Genomic DNA, 18646 nt, shown 5'->3' on the forward strand with positions numbered 1-18646 from the left:
CGAACCCCATAAGGGGGGTTTGGTGGGGTAACCCCCCCCAAGAAAATTTTGAAAAAAAAAGAAGAAAAATCATGCATTTTCAAGCATATTTGAGAAAGCAGGAAGGGTAATAAAACAATTGTGAAAGTGCAGTTATTACATTAATAGATGGCATAACATAGGTAGCTGCTTATTCAGTATAACCACAGAGCTTCATACATTCCGTCCTATTACGCTCAGGTGCTGAATTCAGACTATAAGACTTTCACGAAAATCTCAGCTCTAAGAGTAGAAGAAGTTGCACAGCAGTGTAAATTATGGTTTTGCCTATTTGTTGTGTGGCTATCGCCACCAGCCATGCACACTTCACATTCGCCTATGATCTGGCACCTTTGTTTTAGTCCTTAACAAATCCAACTTCTGAATGCTCCCTAAAAGGAGCACTCTAGACCTAACACACCGATCATACTTTAGACCAATCCTGAAGGGCCTATGCTATTTCACGAAAAACTGATTAAAATGTGAGCGATAACATAGTTCTGCAACTACCTTGAAGAAAAAACCTTTGCCTCCGACTGGGATCTGCCCTAGAAGAGGCACAGACTCTGCACAGATCTCTATAACGATTTACATACAATATTGGACACGAGCTTGATCAATACCCTTCTGTAATAAATGGTGCACACGGACACGCTGCACTGCAGACTGCCTGGTACTAATGAGGTGAAACTTTGGCCAAGATGGCGTTAACGTTTAAAAATTACAAACCAAGGAGGTAACAGTAGTACAAAATGCGCCGCATTATGCCACATAATATGCCCTCTTTCATGCCACACATGCCCCCCCTGCCGCATAATTCCGGTGGACCTGCATTTATGCATCAGTGGATTACGGTCAGCCAGACACAAAGTATACCCATAAAAGAATTTCAATTTGCTTTAATATGCTCTATGTTTCGTTTTTTATTAAAAGACTACATAAAGCATACCCACATATATAAATGTAAAATCATACTCAACAGTAAAGGAAACAATGGAATTTATCTACAAAGTTTTATTCCCCTCATGCCTTAACTTAAACTTCTTTGGTTTGCTCTCAAGCATACATTTTACACACTGTGGCAGCCTATTATTAAACAAACATTTTTGCCACTAATCAGGAATTTATGGTCGTGACGAATTCTTTCTGTCAGTCTTCTCAAGAAGCAACGGTTTGGGACTCTTGCTTCTTTCCTTCAAATTACAGGGTTCAAAGAGAATTACATTGGCCAGAACCTCGAGGAATAGCCACATTACCACTGAGTGTTAGAGTCGCACAATTGACCAAGTACAGCACTTTAAACTCAGAGAGATGACTGCACTTAACTAAGTTAAAGAAAGGCTCACTGTACATGTAGTTTTTATTTATATGCATTTCCATTTTTAAGAGCACGGAAGAGGCCCAAAAGGACTGCAGACACTGTACAGTCACAGAATAAGAAACATTTAGACGTGTTTTGTTATAGGTGGGTGCAAACAAGGGATAAGCTGATACAGGACGACTGTAGAGGGCAGCAAATGAAATGAAGAACAATGAGCCAGGGCTCGTGGGCTGCTGGGAGGAGGGGACTTTCAGCAGTGGAAGTCGGGCAGAAGGGGGTGAGTGGGTGATGTGAAGGTCTTTCATTAGTAGGTAACTTTTGTTCAACGACAAGTGTGATAAGTGGAACCTTTTTAAATTTAGAGAAAGCAGGGCAGTTTCTAATTTTGCAGTGATCAGACCGTCTCTCTAATTTAGGCGACACCATGGAGACTACAAGGTTTCCAAAATTGATGAAATAAAGGAGGGATATGATGTGTGAGCTCTCATGTGAACCATTGCTATTTTAGCTACAGTTAGGGTGAGCAGAGGCATCAGAATAAAGTGCATCGTATGCAACAAGCTCGCTGTGCCTCTATGCTTGCGTGCAGTTATGACAGTATTGCATTTCGATGGGAAATGTATAACTAGCACAATAAACAACCACGTTTCTACCCATATGTGAAAGACACCTATCCATTCTTGCATTCACTCACTGTCTCAACATACACACACTCACAATAAGACAAGCCTGACCCTCACTCCTGCACTGAGTCACTATAACAACTCACACACCATTTCACAAAGCATCCACTCACACTATCACACACAAGACCCTCACTTGTTTACGCACTTGTACATTCACTCGCTCATCAAGCACCAGCTCACACAAGGCCCCTACACATGCACTCACTCATAGCAACAAACCTAGGCATCTGAAAAGGGGGGAAATATCATGCAAAAAATGTCTATAGTCATACATACTTTCAAAAAAACACAATAGAGGGTGTTCTGGGAGCAACACACTTCTTGTTAAATGGTTCAAGACTCTTTTGTCAATAGGATGTTAATATTTGAAGAATGGCTAGTCTTAAAGACTGAAAGACGCACAGCAAGGTTATGATAGAATTTCTTTTCAATCAAATGGGAGCTTGAACCACAGGAGCAGATGACCGAAAGGAGTCACCGATGGATGGGAGGCTAAAGAGATGGACTTTGAGGCACAGCTCTCAAGTTACCCTATTGCCTGAGTGAGTAGCTCCCAGACCAGACTCTGCCACACCCTCCAACAGCTAAAAAATAGTGTCAGAGACTGCCCTCTGGAGTTTCCAGTTCCACTACACAACATTGCACGGCACAGCAGACGTGTCATGCATGATTCCTTTCAAACTCACGCACAAGAAGACGAGGGCGCTTGTGCGGCTCCGTGCACGGCTATAAAATTAAAAAGGAAGATATATTCATTTACTGTGCATGCGAGGTTATCCACAGCAGGGAAGCCAGCGCCCAGAGGCCGAACGACAAGCACACTTTGTCATCTGCGAAGCACTTCGTTACTACATGACACGAATGGAGTCGCAATACTTCATCTTAATCTGTCAACTATATACTGACTGATAGTGTACTCACTATTATCATGCAAGATATCACGATCGACGACGGGTCGAGACAGTGAGACTCGAGGAGTCGAGATTGATGAATGAAACCACACAGGGGCAGACACAGGCAGTCTGGCTGATGCGCACAGGGCAGACACGACACCACGAGGCGACTAATCACTAGAACCGGATCCTGCCTGCCATCCGACGTCAGCAGCCTGATTAGCGCCGCGCGCCGCGAAATGGCCAATCACTGCATGACTACATTCAAGTCAGACACAGTGATTGGCCATTATGCAGTGCGGCTGAGCAGCAGTGCACCACCCACGCGCGGCATCCAATAATGGATTGTCCTGCCCTGCTGCGCCGTGACCGGCCAATCCTGGCGCTGCATGCAGCGCCAGGATTGGCTAGGGGGGCACACTGACTGCTCGCCCTCTCCCTTCCTAACGCTGGGGGCTGCTGCCCGGCTAAACCAGCACCCCCCTGGCCACTCTCTATGGGGGGGACCTAACTGCGCATGCTCGGGCAAGTTTCAGCCCCATGCTTCACTTACGTGCTAGGGGTACCTGACTCTGCTGCTGCAGCCCTGCTGTCACTCAAACTGTGCAGGACAGCCCCCCTGCGCGCAGCGCACTCCATGAAAACTCGGGTGCTGCCCGGATTCCAGGCGGGGCTCGGCGGCGGCGTTTAAATAAATTACTCAGGTGACGATTATTTTTTTAAACAAAAGTACAACATTTGCCTTGCAGCCGTGGGTCCATGTGGGCTAGTGGGGCTACGCCCCTACGCCCCAATGGACGCACCGCGGCTGTTTTGTGCATCCTAGAAGCAGTGGCGTACTAAGCCACTTTGCCACCCCGTGGCAGTCCCTGCCTTTGCTGCTCCACAAGTGCATTGGAAGAGTGGGGGGTGGGGGTGCTGGTGGTATTCTCGCGATTGCCACCCACAGCAAACACATTGAAGAGCGGGCGGTGGTCTGCCACCCCAAAACACTGACCCGGACCGCCACCCCTGCTACGCAACCACCTAATAGCATCCAAATATACATACGACTTATGCCATGCGTCTTTTTTCACATGCAGTAAATATGAATATAAATATTTCATCTACCCAGAAATTACTGATTTGCAGTGAGAAAGAAAAAAGTAAATAGGCCTTGTGAGTAGGCCTAGTCGCTATTCGTATTCTTTAAGTGGTGGTAGAATATAATTTTTGAGGAAATAAACTGTGGTTTGTAAAGACAGCTAATCGTACTGTGGTAATAACATGGAATTTTAACTTTACTTACTTATAAGTACCTGTTGCAGATTCAGCAGATTAGCCCCCCCACTTAGGTATGTTTTCACGTTGCGTAGTGTTGAGACCAGCTGGGGTCACTGCAGGCACTGCTTGCAGAAACCCGCAGCTCCTGCTACTTCTTTAACATGGATCTGCCACACTGCTCCCCAAGGACCATGGGCCCGATTCACAGAATGAATTTAAGACTAAATCCTAAACTTACTACTATTTGGTATTCACAGAATGCACTTACTACTTTCGGGATTCACAGAGTGAACTTACTACTTTCGGGATTCACAGAATAAACTTACTACTTTCGGTATTCACAGAATAGATTTAAGACTACTAACTCTAAATCCGAAATCGGGGAGTAAATTCCGGCCCGGAGGCGGAGCTTACGGCCCAGAGGCGGAGCTTACGGCCCGGAGTCTGAGCTTGCGGCCCAGAGTTGGAGATTTCAGCATGGCAAAAATCCCCACCTCCGAGCCGGAAGCTCCGCCTCCAAGCCGCAAGCTCCGCCTCTGGGCCAGAAGCTCCGCCTCCGGGCCAGAAGCTCCGCCTCCGGGCCGGAATTTACTCCCCGATTTCGGACTTAGAGTTAGTAGTCTTAAATCTATTCTGTGAATACCGAAAGTAGTAAGTTTATTCTGTGAATCCCGAAAGTAGTAAGTTCACTCTGTGAATCCCGAAAGTAGTAAGTGCATTCTGTGAATACCAAATAGTAGTACGTTTGGGATTTAGTCTTAAGTTCATTCTGTGAATCGGGCCCCATGTGCTTCCGAGGCTGTTCCTGTCAGCGCCCCACCCCTGACCCATGGAGTGAGGCATCGTTTCTCTTGTACAGGCATTGTACCTCTGACTGTGTATTTCTCGCAGACTGTCATCAGAGGGGCAGCCCTGCCTTTTTAGAGGGTGTGTGCTCTGTCTCATGGCTCCTGCTGCACTTGAGTCTTTGTCCCAGAGCAGGGGGAATGGGCCCAACTCTACAGTTCCTCAGTTCAAACACTCCACCCATCAGTGGTCTGAGGCAGTGCAGTCTTAACAGCATTATAGGCCCCCTGGGCTAAGCTGTGCACTGGGCCGTGCCTACACAACCACTCACAGGAAAAACTAGCATTTATAATTGCATGGGTCTCGCAATTGCGAGATTTTGACCTATTGGCGTTGTAATAATATTAAAAGGCATTGTAATTTACAATAACGATTTTAAACTTTTGCAAAAGCGATACCTATTGTATTGAAGAGTGCAGTGTCCGTGAAACAGGTGGCATTCTCACTATTAAAGTTGTTAAAAAAAAACAGAATGAGAGCGCGGTGTCCGTGAAGCCGGCGCTATTTAAGTTTGAAAAAGAAAAATGAAATGAAACCGAGCATGGTGTTCCTGAAGCAGGCACCTTGCTCAGTATTAAAGTTTAAAAAAGAAAAAATGAAACAGAGCACGGTGTCCCTGAAGCGGTCACCTTGCTCAACATCAAAGTGAAAAAACAAAATGAAAACTCAGCGCGGTATCCCTAAAGCGTGCTCTGCGCTTAGCATGCAAGTTAGAGAGGCATAGTGCTCTATAAGAAAAACGGTTGTCATTGTCCCCATTAGTGTCAATAAACGAAATAGTGCTCACTGAATTATAATGTAGAACGTGTAATAAGCCAAGTAAAAGGTTCAGTCGTTGTGGGAGGTAACAAATGCAGACAAGGCGGTACCAAGAAGGGACTAACAAACCTATTTACAAATCAGCAGCTAGCATTTACGAAGGACAATGACACAAGCCAATGACAAATATAGGTGGAGAGTGGGCGGAGCTTCAAGTGCATACTGCAATACAGCATGCCTCGGAGAGCGAGCAGCACATGTGTTTTGCCACTAGGCTCAACCTAAAAATGTTTAACGGAAAATTTGTGTTAAATTCTGGTCTGTAGGGGGCTCCCATGCTCGTGGGGCCCTCGAAAACTGCCCAGCATGACTTTGCATTAAGACAGCAATGGTCTGAGGGAAGTCATGGGATTGGAGATGCTGCAACATTTGAGCCAGACTAGAAGAGCTGCAACCCTAATGCCAACTTCTTTTGTTGTCTGTCTTGAGCACCAAGATGAGAGAGAGTCCCACAAAATGTGGTATTAGTCCAGCACTTGCATGTTCAAAGGCTCCTAGAACTTGATAGGGCAGCTGCGGTCGGTAGTGGGAGTACCTGCAGGGCGGTGACGTGGGGAGGGGTAGGGGTTGGGGGATAGTAATCTATGGATTACGGAGGTTTACAGGTAAGTAAACCTATAAATAAATAAAACAAATTTTGTTGCACGAACTGCATCTCATTTGGGGATGCAGTGCATGCAACACAATTTGGTTTATTTATGTATATGTTTGCTTACCTGTAAACATCCATAATCCATAGATTACTACCCCCCCACCCTGCCCCTCCCCACGTCACCGCCCTGCAGATACTCCCACTACCGACTGCAGCTGTGATAGGGAATCATATAACAAAGCACTGCAACCCTCTTCACACAAGAAGTAGAATCCCACAGAGCAAATTTTCGATCCTTCCACAGATAGCAAAGCCAGTACATGCGATGCATGGAACGTAATCCCACAGAAACATGGTATGGCCTTGCAGGGGTACTCAGTTGCTGCTTAAGTAGCCAAGCTGTCCAACTGGAGAGAGAGGGCACCCATTTGATTGTGGCAAACTCCACCCCCCACAAAAGACTTAGCTCAAGGCCATCATAAAACACGGGGGGGTTTATTTACCAGCGCCGCCCTTGCGCCACTTTTTAACACAGGAAAAGTGACGTACGGGTGGCGCAAGGGCTTGTAAATATGCCCCGTAATTTTTAAACTATCATCTTAAAGTCTCAGAGATATAAACATTGATGTTTCAAGGAAAACTAATTCTTTAATTATACCTGCAGAGTCGGCTTTTGTGAACTACAAAAGTGGATTTGCAATCACATAAAGGGTTATTTTCAAATACAAATTAGAGTTGCATGCGTAAATAATTATGAGCACGGAGATAATAGAATGTCCACCATATTCATTACATTTTATTTTAGAAAGAGTGCACGGATGGATATGTGCGTTTACATGTAGTATTATTAATATGTGAAAAAGGACGACAGCTCAGTTTCATTGCGTTGCTTAAACCTATCAATACTCCAAAAGTCTTTGAATGATGATTTAACTGTCTTAACCTTTGCCATTTCTTTTTTTTCTACAAAACTATAACCATCAGAGCAGTAGGTTGACATTTTTTGTTTTTGTCTGTGCTTTTTTTTAGTGTCTATAGTCATTTTTGATTGATTACTAAGTTGTCTGCAGGTGTGTGGGGGTAAGGCAGCCTGTCTCAATAGTCTAAAGTCTTTAAACCGAGCAGTTTATTGACCTTTAAATTGAAGGATGCGCTACTCATGTACAGTGGCACGCAAGTATGATAATGTTTGGAACAATTATCTAAATGTTTGTAGTTTCTCCTTAGCGACTGGATGACTCCAGGGGGCATATTACCAAGGGTGGCGATAGGCAATTATTGCCGGTTTAGCGGCCGTTTTCGGCCGCTAAGCGGCGATAATTCTATCTCTCTATTAGCAAGCTGTCGCTAACTGATGTTAGCGACAGCTTTTAGGTGATAGCGAGCAGTTTGGGGCCCGCTTTGCATGTTAGCGATATTTATCGTTAATGACATGCAAAGTGGGTGTATCAACCTGTTAGCGACTGAAAGCAGTCGCTAACGTCGCTATCCCCTATTAGCAAGGCAGGCGTAGCGATTGAAATATTCTCGCTATCGCCAAAAAACAACGCCTGCTCAGACCAGTTCTTAGCCATGTTATCCAATGGGAGGTGGATAACATGGCTAAGAGCATTTTGTCGCTAATGCGTGAATATTGCTGTATTCTCAGCGATATTCATGCATTTCGCCACTATCGCTGGATATTTTAGCACAATGGAGAAAAACATTGCTAATAGCATGTTTTCTCCGCTTATATATCCAGCGATAGGCAGCGATAAAAAAATCGTCGCTAAGCTTATTTAGCGATAATTATCGCTACTTGTTGGTAATATGCTCCCATACGTTTCTTTTCAGAGGAGTGATGTCACAGGTTTGTTGAAGGTTTGACGGAAAGTATGAACATTGAGGAAAAGCAGGGAATTTGGGTACTATATACAGATGGGTAGAAAAATAGCATTCAGATTTGCCATAATTCCAATCAACAAAATACCGAATCCACAATCCTATAGTAAGGAGTGAGTAAGGAGAATTAACTGAGAGCAGGCTACATTTTAAGCAAGAATCCTGACTTCATTCATGGCTGTGTTAAAAAATAGTGAATACAGATCTGATTATTACTATCTTCTACTTGCAGAGAAAGCAATCTGTCAGTTTCACTGCTAGAGGAAAAATAAACTAATTGCAGCTGATTTAGTCGAATACTCCCTTCAGCACATATCTCTGCAGCAGGTTTTGTACCATCTGAGCAATTTGTTATTTTTTCAAGTATTAGGTGCAGTATGAAGTAAGCTACAAACACCAATGAATCACTAAAGGATTTTACGTATTATTGTTATAGTGTTATAGCAGCAGCGTTTCGAACTTGAAGTGATGTACAGAGAGCAGTATGGTGTTTGGGATCCAGCTGAGGCCAGTTTACAAATTATTGAGTGTGGTGATAATATATATTGCAGCAATAAATAAGAACACGTTGGGGTGAGGAAATGTGCCCAGATTTACATGGCATTTTGGGGATGTGCCAAAGCCAAGTTCAGAAATCTGAGAGAGAATACATAAGTCACACGTTTGGCAGAAAACATAAATTTAGTAGCAATTTAGGATTTAGTGTGACAGAAGATTAGTCACTAAAAAATGGAAAATTGCGTTTTTGAAGCAAATACTGTTCATCTCATATTTAGCTTTTTTCCGGTATGTCCGGCTAGCACAGCTGTCTGCCAAAACATAACTACTGTACTAAAAAACGAAACAAAAAAAATCTACATACAGTGGCCTTCCTTCAAATGAGTAATCATCTCTCTTCTCATGCTAATGTCTGTTTGGCATATCATTAATGATTAATTGATGTAATCCTCATCGGAAGAGCTCCCTTTACAATGGATGTAGTTAATTTAATCTGCATATGCATTCATTTTTTTTCATTATTGTAGTCAGCTTCGCACTTTCTGATGGAGGTTGGATCAGGCAGTTTCTTTTCATTGTGAGTGTGTCCTTCAAAACTATTGTATGTACCTTTGTAGACCTTAATCTTGCTGTCCTTCTTCAATGTCACTGATTACATTTGCTAACAAAGCCCTTCTTCATCCTTTTTGTATGCGCCATTATGGCCCTTTTTTAATGTTCATCATTGCATGTGTCATCCTTCTATGTCGCTTATTCCACGTGCCTTGATGGTCCCGCTTCCTTTTGATCCAATCTTGCTAATATAAATGCTACCACATTTATAAAATATTTTCAAAATTAGATCGCGGTTCCTTTTCAGTGCATTCATCAATCAATCAGGGGCTTGCAAAGCGCACTACTCACCAGTTAGGGTCTCAAGGCGCTGAGGGGGGTGTGCAGTTCCATTGGGGTCTCTTAAAGAGCCAAGTCTTGAGGTCTTTGTTGAACTGGGGCAGTGTGGGGCTTAGGTAAAGGGGGGGGGGCGTTCCAGGTCTTGGCTGCGAGGTAGGAGAAGGACCTTCCACCCGCTCCTGTTCTTGTAGAAGCATGGGATGGTAGCCAGTGCGAGGTTGGCTGAACTGAAGTTTCTCCTGGGGCGAGGCAGGAGAGACGGTTGTTGAGATATTGCGCTCCGGTATTGTGGAGGGCCTTGTACACGTGCATGAGCAGCTTGAAAGTTATCCTTCTTTCGAAGGGGAGCCAGTGCATTTGTAATTAATTACAGCTGCTTTTTTAAAATCTGGGGACACGAAGTAGCTGCATGTGGTACTGCAGACCTGTGGTGCTCATTCTAGGGGCATCAGTGCTGCTCACTTTCAGGATACCCAGTGTGGGCAAATGTAATATGCTTGGTGGTCTGTTCAAAAATATGCAAATAGCATTTGTGCATGCCTGTGTATGCACTCATCAACACATTAAAGCATGACATTTTGGCTTTTCCCATGCTTTTTTATAAAGTGCTGAATGTTCCCTTAGTGGGATATGCTACAGCGTACACCATAAACGTAGCTCAACAGAACTGATCCCAACAGAACTGTTATTTTGCATTCTTAATCCTCATTCTGGGACTATGGTAGATAAGAATTCCATTTTGAAAGGCATAAACAGCATGGAAAGTCACAGATTGAATGCTCTCCTGAAATTGTAGGCTAATGGCCAATTCATATGTCTTGTAAACTGTATGTCAAAGAGTTTCTTGTAGAATCATGATGTTCAACTTTTAACCTGTACTTGCTGTGCATTATATTTTTGTATACAGAAGGGATTTCTAACATTCTGGATTATTTAGCTCCATACAGCTATTAAGTGATCTTCATCCTCCTAGTCTGACCACCATCAATTCGGGAATGGGACCACCCAACTTGCTGTTGGTGGTCCCGACATGGGAAATTACAATGCGACCGCCATCAAGGCGGTTGCTTAGTGTATTTTTTATATTACGGCTTGTGCTGCGGGCTACAGCACCTGCCGCAGTACAAAAAATACACATTTTGCATAGCCCTGCACTATGTGGCAGGCACCATGCGGTGCCTGCCACATGGTGCAGGGATATGTAGGGGGGCACCATAGCTGCTCCCCATTTTCCATGTCTGAGGGCCAGGAGGGGGGCCTGATACGGCCCCCAATGTCCCTTTCCACCTGCCTGTTCATGGTGGGTAAACCACCATGATACGACCAGCGGGAAGGGGCATCGTAATCCCTATGGCGGTGCCTGGCAGGCACCACCACCATTGTAGGAATTGTGGTTCCCTCCGACGGGCTCTTTGAGCCCTTCAGATCGGTGGCGGTTAGTCTCTCAGAACGACAAGCATCCGCCCACCATCATAATGAGGCGGGTGGTAATGCAGGCTCCAATGGTGGTGGGACCTGCACAGATGGGGTGAAGGTGTCGGTCCCACCACCATCGTAATGAGTCCCTCAGTGTCCCCACACATATCCAATGAGTATCACTAAGAACGGCCTCCTTTTGCACCCATGAGATACATGTGTATATTTCGCAATCAGACTTGCAAAGTTAGAACAGGAGATACTCAAAAGATATAGGTATGCAGCTGAATACAAATAAAAAGTCATTCACCATAACTGGTATAATGCCGACCTCTTACTAATCAGTAGAAAAAATGATAATGGATCATTAGCTGAAAATAATGTATATAGTGCAGCCCTTACCAAAATCAGATGAGTATTTTTTTCCCACAACACTTTGCTGTGTAGTTGAAGAAATCAACAGTATTATTCATAGGAGAAGAAATGATTTTTAGCAATGAAGCACAAATTATCTTACTTCATTTCCTGCAACATTTGTTAATTTCTCACTATAGTTATTTACAAAATGTTACTCACAGATTTTTAGAAGATAGTTTTACAGAGTTGAGGAAGGAGAAGGGCCATTACACTATAATATTTCTATACACATGAAGGACATCTTGTTACTCAATTTTATTGACCTTCAAAAAGTTTGAAGGATAATTGCAGTACAGCACAGTTTGTCTCTGAGAGATTAGAAACATCAAACACTGGTAAACAGAGAAAGAGGATTCAGCCATCAAGTGTCCTTGTTCACGTAGTGAATAATTGGTGACAGGCCATAGAGTAGTTGATTGTAGAGACATTTAACACAGCTATGAGCAATAAGTAAACAGTTGTGTTATTGTACACAAACCATCATGTGATCTTCCAGCATGCGCGTAGATCAATTCCACAAAAAACTGATAATTGTTGCAGACTATTGGGAACTTTTGCAAAAGTGTATAGAGGTGCCCCTTGGAACTTTTGCCCCAGTGGTAATGAAGGAGCCAGAAGTCACTGCCACCCATATGCTAGAGCCAGCCACAAATGTAGCACTCCAAAGCATCCTCTGCAGAATACGTTCTGGGCCTACGGAACAGCAGAAGAGGACTGGACCCTGCGTGCTGTACCCTGAGAGGTGCTATGAGGGACTGGGCCTGACCCCTCTCCCAGGATGAAGAAGTGGACTCCAAGGGTAAATGACCTGACTTCCTGTGTGGATGCAGGGACACAACAAGTTGCAAGTGGCCCTTTTCCGAAACTAACCTGTTGGCCAGTACCAACTGGACCTGGACTGACCGTTGCTTGTGGTCTCTGCGTTAGTGAATCCAGGCCCATAAGTGATTTCTCTGAGGTCCTGGGAGTCTTAGAGGTGACTCAGAGGAGCTGCTCCAGAAACCTTGAAAAACTGGGACGGGAAAAGCTTTTTGGTCTTCATACAGAGGGGTGACCATGCAGCAAAGGTGTCTTGAATACAGCTTCAGGCTTGCCCCACTGTAAAAGTTTGAGTTCCTTAAAAAAGACTAAGTCAGAAGATAAAATCTTTGATGGCCACAAACCAGCTTGTGGTCTTTGATCTCTATCGATGTGGCCTGAAATTGCACCTAGGTCTCCGATCCACCACTTCCATAACTATCATTGGTGCTTAGTGCTTTTTGGTGCTTTTTTAACCTAAAACTTTAAAAGTGCATATCTCCTATCCCCTTATTGGATTTTGTCATTTTGATGTCATTTTCTTTATTACATTTTACTCTTCTATAAATCAGTCTGGGATTTGTATTATTTGGTGTTGTGACCTAATAACTGTTTTAGTACTGACATAAGTGTGTTACACATTGCACTAAGTTAAGCCTGCCTGCTCTGTGCCATAGCTACAATGGGGTTGAACTCAGGTTAATTTAGTAACTTTGGGATTCACTCTGACAAATTTATGTTATTATTCCTTGAGGTGGGCGACTGCCCACCCAAAATTATAATCCACTTTTTTTTACACACACACATTATACCATGGAGTATAGGAAATGTTTGAGAAAACAAGGTGATCTTTTACTTACCCATAAAAGAAATCAGGAAACTATCTGAGTAGACTACCAGATGGAATTTAGCAGCATGCCTCCCTCTGAACTCTAGGTAAAATGAATCAATTACATTCCTACAGGGTTCAGTAAGAGGAATGTTTTTTGGCCAAAATTGTACATTTGCATTAAGTATAGCTCAGTGGGTAGGGTATACCCTTCCTACCAAAGCCAAGTGGGCCAGTCTCATCTTAATCACTTCAGAGAGATATCTTTGGACTGTTAAGGTAAGTTGTAAATAAATTAAATGCAGGTGGCATGATTCAAAAAGAGATCAATCAGCCATACCTATATAGAAAGCGATCACAGCAATTGCTTTTATCTTGCATTTTGAGGAAAGATGAATGTATCAAATCATCTAGTGAATCAGAAGAAAATGATCATATTAGTGAAAGTGATTTGTTCATGACCTTCCTAAAATAAAGCAACCAGATCTATATACTGCAGCATACATCTTAAAGTTCAGGGCATTGATGATAGGTATGCCACAATATATTGATTCAGTTTACTTGCTTGACAGTAAATCTTCTTCTATTTTTGATGTGATTTATACATAGGGCAAATCTACTCCACACCATACATATAGTTTTCCTATTGATATTTTTTGGCAAAAGTACTTTATTTCTTATCTTTTCCAGATCGACGAAGATGTAAACATATACAGCCTCAAAATTGATTCTCGGATTACTTCGAGGTTCGCCCACACTGTTATTACCAGTCATGCTGTCAACAGGGCCAATGTCTCTAAGGAGGTGGAGTTTGATGTGGATCTTCCTAAAACAGCTTTCATCACCAACTTCAGCATGTGTGTACATTATCATATGATCATCATTTTCAGTCATGTGTATTTTCTACTATTCTTTACTATTCTCTAATATGTGTAAACCTTGCATATGCTTTCTACCTACCTTAATTTATGCTCTTTAAAGTTTCAGAACTCCTTTTCCTAGGGTGATAGCAGACCTGATATAATTCCACGAAAATACAATATGTTCATGTTGTGGGTTGGAAAGAAATGTGCTATTGAACATTGAACTTGGTTGACAGATGAGGGATTTTCTTTGTGAGTCTCACTTGAGTTCATAGTGACATTGATATGGCTGACCATAAAATACAGTTCTATATTCTTTGAACAGTAACCTAGCTTGGAAAGGATACCAAATGAGCAACAACAGGACTCCCCCTGTTTCGCTGCAAACTATGCAATAGACTTTTCTCTGTCATCTTTACCGCTCAGTTTGTCTCTAGAGTCACTGGAGGCATGATGGTGCATCAAAGTGCCTACTCCATCTAGTGTACTGATGGCAATTTCTTCTGTGTTATACCATGGCTCTCTCACTTTAACCAATGAGGACAGGATCCATGACATGCTATGGTGGGATCTGTGTCATTATTTCAGGAGTACCATAGACTGTGTAAATGATTTGTGCTTATATTTATTGTATGTACATTTACATTATTTGGTCAGCCAGAAAACCTGGAACTAATTTATCGAACGTTTCATTATTCTGGACATCCCTGACTTCAATTTTCTTTCATCATTACATATATTAATGATATTCCTACTGGATATCAAGACATGAATATTAACAGATTTCATTCAACCCGATCCAACCAATTTATACTAGCACTACCATCATTTTCAATGTGTCGAACTTTGTGCCCAAGCAATGACCAAACGAAGAAATTTATAAACAAATGGGCTTCTTTCGGCACAAACCTAAGGCACAATTTCTACATTTACTCCCAAAAACAGTGTTTCTTGAAAGAACAGCAATAATCTTTGCTAAACAACTATTCTTGCAATTAAAAAATTGAGTTACTTCAATTAACTTTATCCGTTTTACCTCAATCTGGTTTTATAGCAGGCGTGTCCACCTCCACGAATTTCGCAATACTATTTACCTTGGTATAGAGGGATTAACATCTATGGCTACGATTTAATTGTTTAAAATGCTATATTATGTAGGCACAATTGCATGCATGATAAATGATGTTGGCCTCCTAAGTTTGATTTGTTTTGATTTACTTACTTTACATTGACACCAGGGACAAAATAATAATTGACAAATAAGTGAGTTAATTTTTTACTAACAGTGGTCCTAAACAAGGGTGTATCTTCACAATTTACTTCTCTGATATTCCTGTAGTGCTCTTTAGAGTCTGTTCAGATCCACCCGAGTAAGGATGACTTGTAGGGACACTAGTCTCTTAAGCTGAGAACACTGTCTTACTAGCAAATACGTGAGTGTGCTTGCAGGAACCTCAGAATGGTTTTGTAGCCTCCTTGAAAGAAATAGGTTGACAACAACTCTGAAAAAAGTAAGCTTATGAAATTTGGAAACTGGAGACAGGTAGAAGCGAAAGATGTTTTTTTAGAGTGTGTGAGGGAATATATTTGTATGGGGTATGATTCAACAGGAAATTATTAGCATCCATGTGATGCAATTGACATGATCAGTTTCTTCTTAAAGATGGTCCTATATAACCCTACTCTACCACCCCCGAAAAATAGAGAAATATTGCTAAAGGAAACCTGGCTGCACATCTTCCTAAAATGTGCTTGTGGACACAATAATGTAGACCAGTAGCACCAGTAAATATTAAGCTCTGCCAAGTGCTTCTCCCAGTCAAGTTCATATAAAGATGGGAATACTGCATTGCCACCAACACAGCAATATATTCAGGGGCAGATGTGCTAAGGTTTCACACAACATAGAGTAACAAAGAATGTTGCTCTGCTGTGTTGTGTGAAACAGAGGGAGCAGAACTGTGCTATATCTACTAAGATATGGCACACTCCGGCTCCCTCCTAGTGCTGGTGCACTGTGTGCAGCCTAATAGCAATGCAGGTGCCCTTGCACCATGCAGCAAGGGTGCCTGAATTAGAGCAGGATTGTGTTTGTGCAGGGAGAGCCACCTTCCTGCACATAAACAGTCCTTAAAGGCATTTTTCTATAGGAAAAGGAAGTAACAAGGAGAAACAAATGATTTTTTCCCCTTGGTATGCCTAGGTCTGGGAGGTGCATCATCTTGGTGCAATCCCAGGGTGACAGACCATTTTAAACCTAGGGGCGCATCAAAATCCATGGGAGGATGCGAGAGAGCACCCATGCTCCACCCATGGAATGCCTTCCTGGTGAAAAATATCCCAAGGTAGCACTATGCTCTTGCTTGAGTTATGTTTTTTAGCAAGGCCATGCAAGGTGCCGCTAATCAGCCCGTTTGTGGTTTTGTAAATCTCTTCTAACATATTGTTAGTAAATCTGCCCCTCAGGTATTAGGCGGAATTGTAGCAAATTGTAGGGTCCAAACTCACAAAGGAACGCAAATGAGTTGTGCAATTTAGAGATGAAAAGATGAGAACTTGAACCCTTTTCCATACTCTTGCATGCCTTTGTGAACTAGCCGCCAAACCTCTAAAATGACAATTAAAAAGGAATATCGTTGCTTTTTTTCTAACAGGAAACTGGATATTTCGGGGCGATTCACAAAGACATGCAAGAGTACATATAATAGTATGTCAGTTGCACTGCTTCCTGTACACATACATGCTTTTGTGAATCTGGCCATCGATGTCCCATTTGTGTAAACTGTATGATCTTGAAATGTGATTCCTGTTTAGTTTCGGACACATTTGTGTATGACTTGCAGAACAGATGGGTCACTGGCACATCAAACATATCAAATTCCAGGAGAAAACAAAGGTGTATATCATGTTAATGCCACTTTACTAGACATGCCACTGAGTATCATGAACACAGAGTCGTTGTTTTCATGATGTCTAAGAAGTTTTTTGCAGACCTTTAACCATCATGGTCTTCTGAAACTTCAATGAACTTGCCTATAGAATAACCATCTGCAAAGACTAAAAACAAAACTGGATGAGTATCCACTTTCTTGGTCAACATACTATCCCCCAGATTCATCATTGTCCTCTTTTGCGAGTCCTTAATAGCGATTATTAAGGAATCGCTATTAAAGACTCGCAAAACGGGATGCATGTAGAAATCGCAATTAATTTTGCGATTTCTACTGCTTCCTTATTTGTGATGAGCTAATTGCTAATCGCAAATAAGGAATGGCTTTCCCATTCATTCCTATGGGCCTCAAGTCCCATAGGAATGAATGGGGAGTCATTCCTTATTTGCGATTAGGAATTAGCGAATCGCAAATAAGGAAGCGATTGCAAGGGTGCCAGGGTGTCCAAAGGACACCCTGTAGCACCCCTGAAATGCAAATGTAAACAGGTGTTGCGCACACACATGTCCAAAGGACATGTGTGTGTGTAACATACAACTTAGAAAAATGCACTAAAGTGCATTTTTCTAAGTTTTCCCTATTTACCACGAAGTTACACTTCACGGTAAATAGCGGCCCCATATTGCGAATTCGCAATTTTTAAAAGGTTCATGAATAGCATTTTAGGAATCTCTAATTGAGATTCCTTAAATGCGATTCTTCGCAATTTAGCGAGTTCTGTAATTGCGATTTTTGCATTTGGGATGATGAATCCAAAATGCAAAAAAAGCGCTTGCAAAGGGCCGGATTCTCAGAATCTGGCCCTTTGCGAGCCGATTTTACTTTGATGAATCTGGCCGTATAACATGTCTATGATTTGCGAGTTTTCAATACAGATGGATGGTTGTAAGATGTAAAGTCTGTTTTTGTTTGATGTCTTGTTTGTTCATGTGCAGCATGTTTTTGATTATATGATTAAATGGAGATACAGATATATTCCCTATCTGTGAAATTCTTCATTGTTGTAACTTGTTTGGCCATTGAAGATGTTGCTTAGGTGTAGCTGGGGTTCTAAGTGAGGCTACCCTCTATCAGATTACCATCATAACCGGAGTACACGGTCTGTTGCGCTTTTTGATTGGTGGCGGGCTCTAGTGGTTGCGCCTATTGGAGGTCAACTTAAATGGGTTAGATGTGGATGGTGTGCACGGGGCAGTGGTTACAGTGGTCAGATTAAAATATTTCTGGAATCTTGCATTGAAATGGCATGACGCTTTCTGCTCATGGTTACTTCGTGTTTGTCTTACCTTACTGTTGTTTATACCGCTTATGTGCTTGCATTAAACATTTATTTGTTCCATTCAACTCTTCTGTGTATTGCAAAGATTTTTACCTGAAAATAATTAAAGCTAGGGCCAGATTGATGGTTTGAAGGACAAACTAGTGTCCATGGGTTTAATTCAATAAAGCAATGCTTGGTGGACAACCGCCATTAGTTTTGATTGCCATCCGCCAAACTTTTTAAATGTTTCTGTTTTTGAAAAACAAACTCCAAACGTGGGAGTTTGTTTCTGAAAACAAAAAAGTTAATGACCTCTACACCTTGGGTGTTTTCTCCTGGTTTCCGATGGTCATTATTGTTTTTTCCTGTCCCTCACTAACAGGTTTTATCTTGAAATACCAGA

The 18646-nt window shown here is 42.3% G+C and overlaps 1 protein-coding gene across 3 annotated transcripts in view; it reads left to right on the forward strand.

Annotated features, from left to right (window-relative positions):
- LOC144782330 (inter-alpha-trypsin inhibitor heavy chain H3-like) overlaps positions 1 to 18646 on the forward strand; it is a 397194-nt gene that overhangs the window by 61379 nt on the left and 317169 nt on the right. For all 3 annotated transcript variants that reach the window (XM_078661645.1, XM_078661643.1, XM_078661644.1), the window contains exon 3: positions 13859 to 14025. In XM_078661645.1, the coding sequence (XP_078517771.1) occupies positions 13859 to 14025 (167 nt within the window). The remainder of the gene's footprint in view (positions 1 to 13858; positions 14026 to 18646) is intronic.

This window comes from Lissotriton helveticus, chromosome 9 (genome assembly GCF_964261635.1).
Source record: "Lissotriton helveticus chromosome 9, aLisHel1.1, whole genome shotgun sequence".
Taxonomy (NCBI): Eukaryota; Metazoa; Chordata; class Amphibia; order Caudata; family Salamandridae; genus Lissotriton; species Lissotriton helveticus.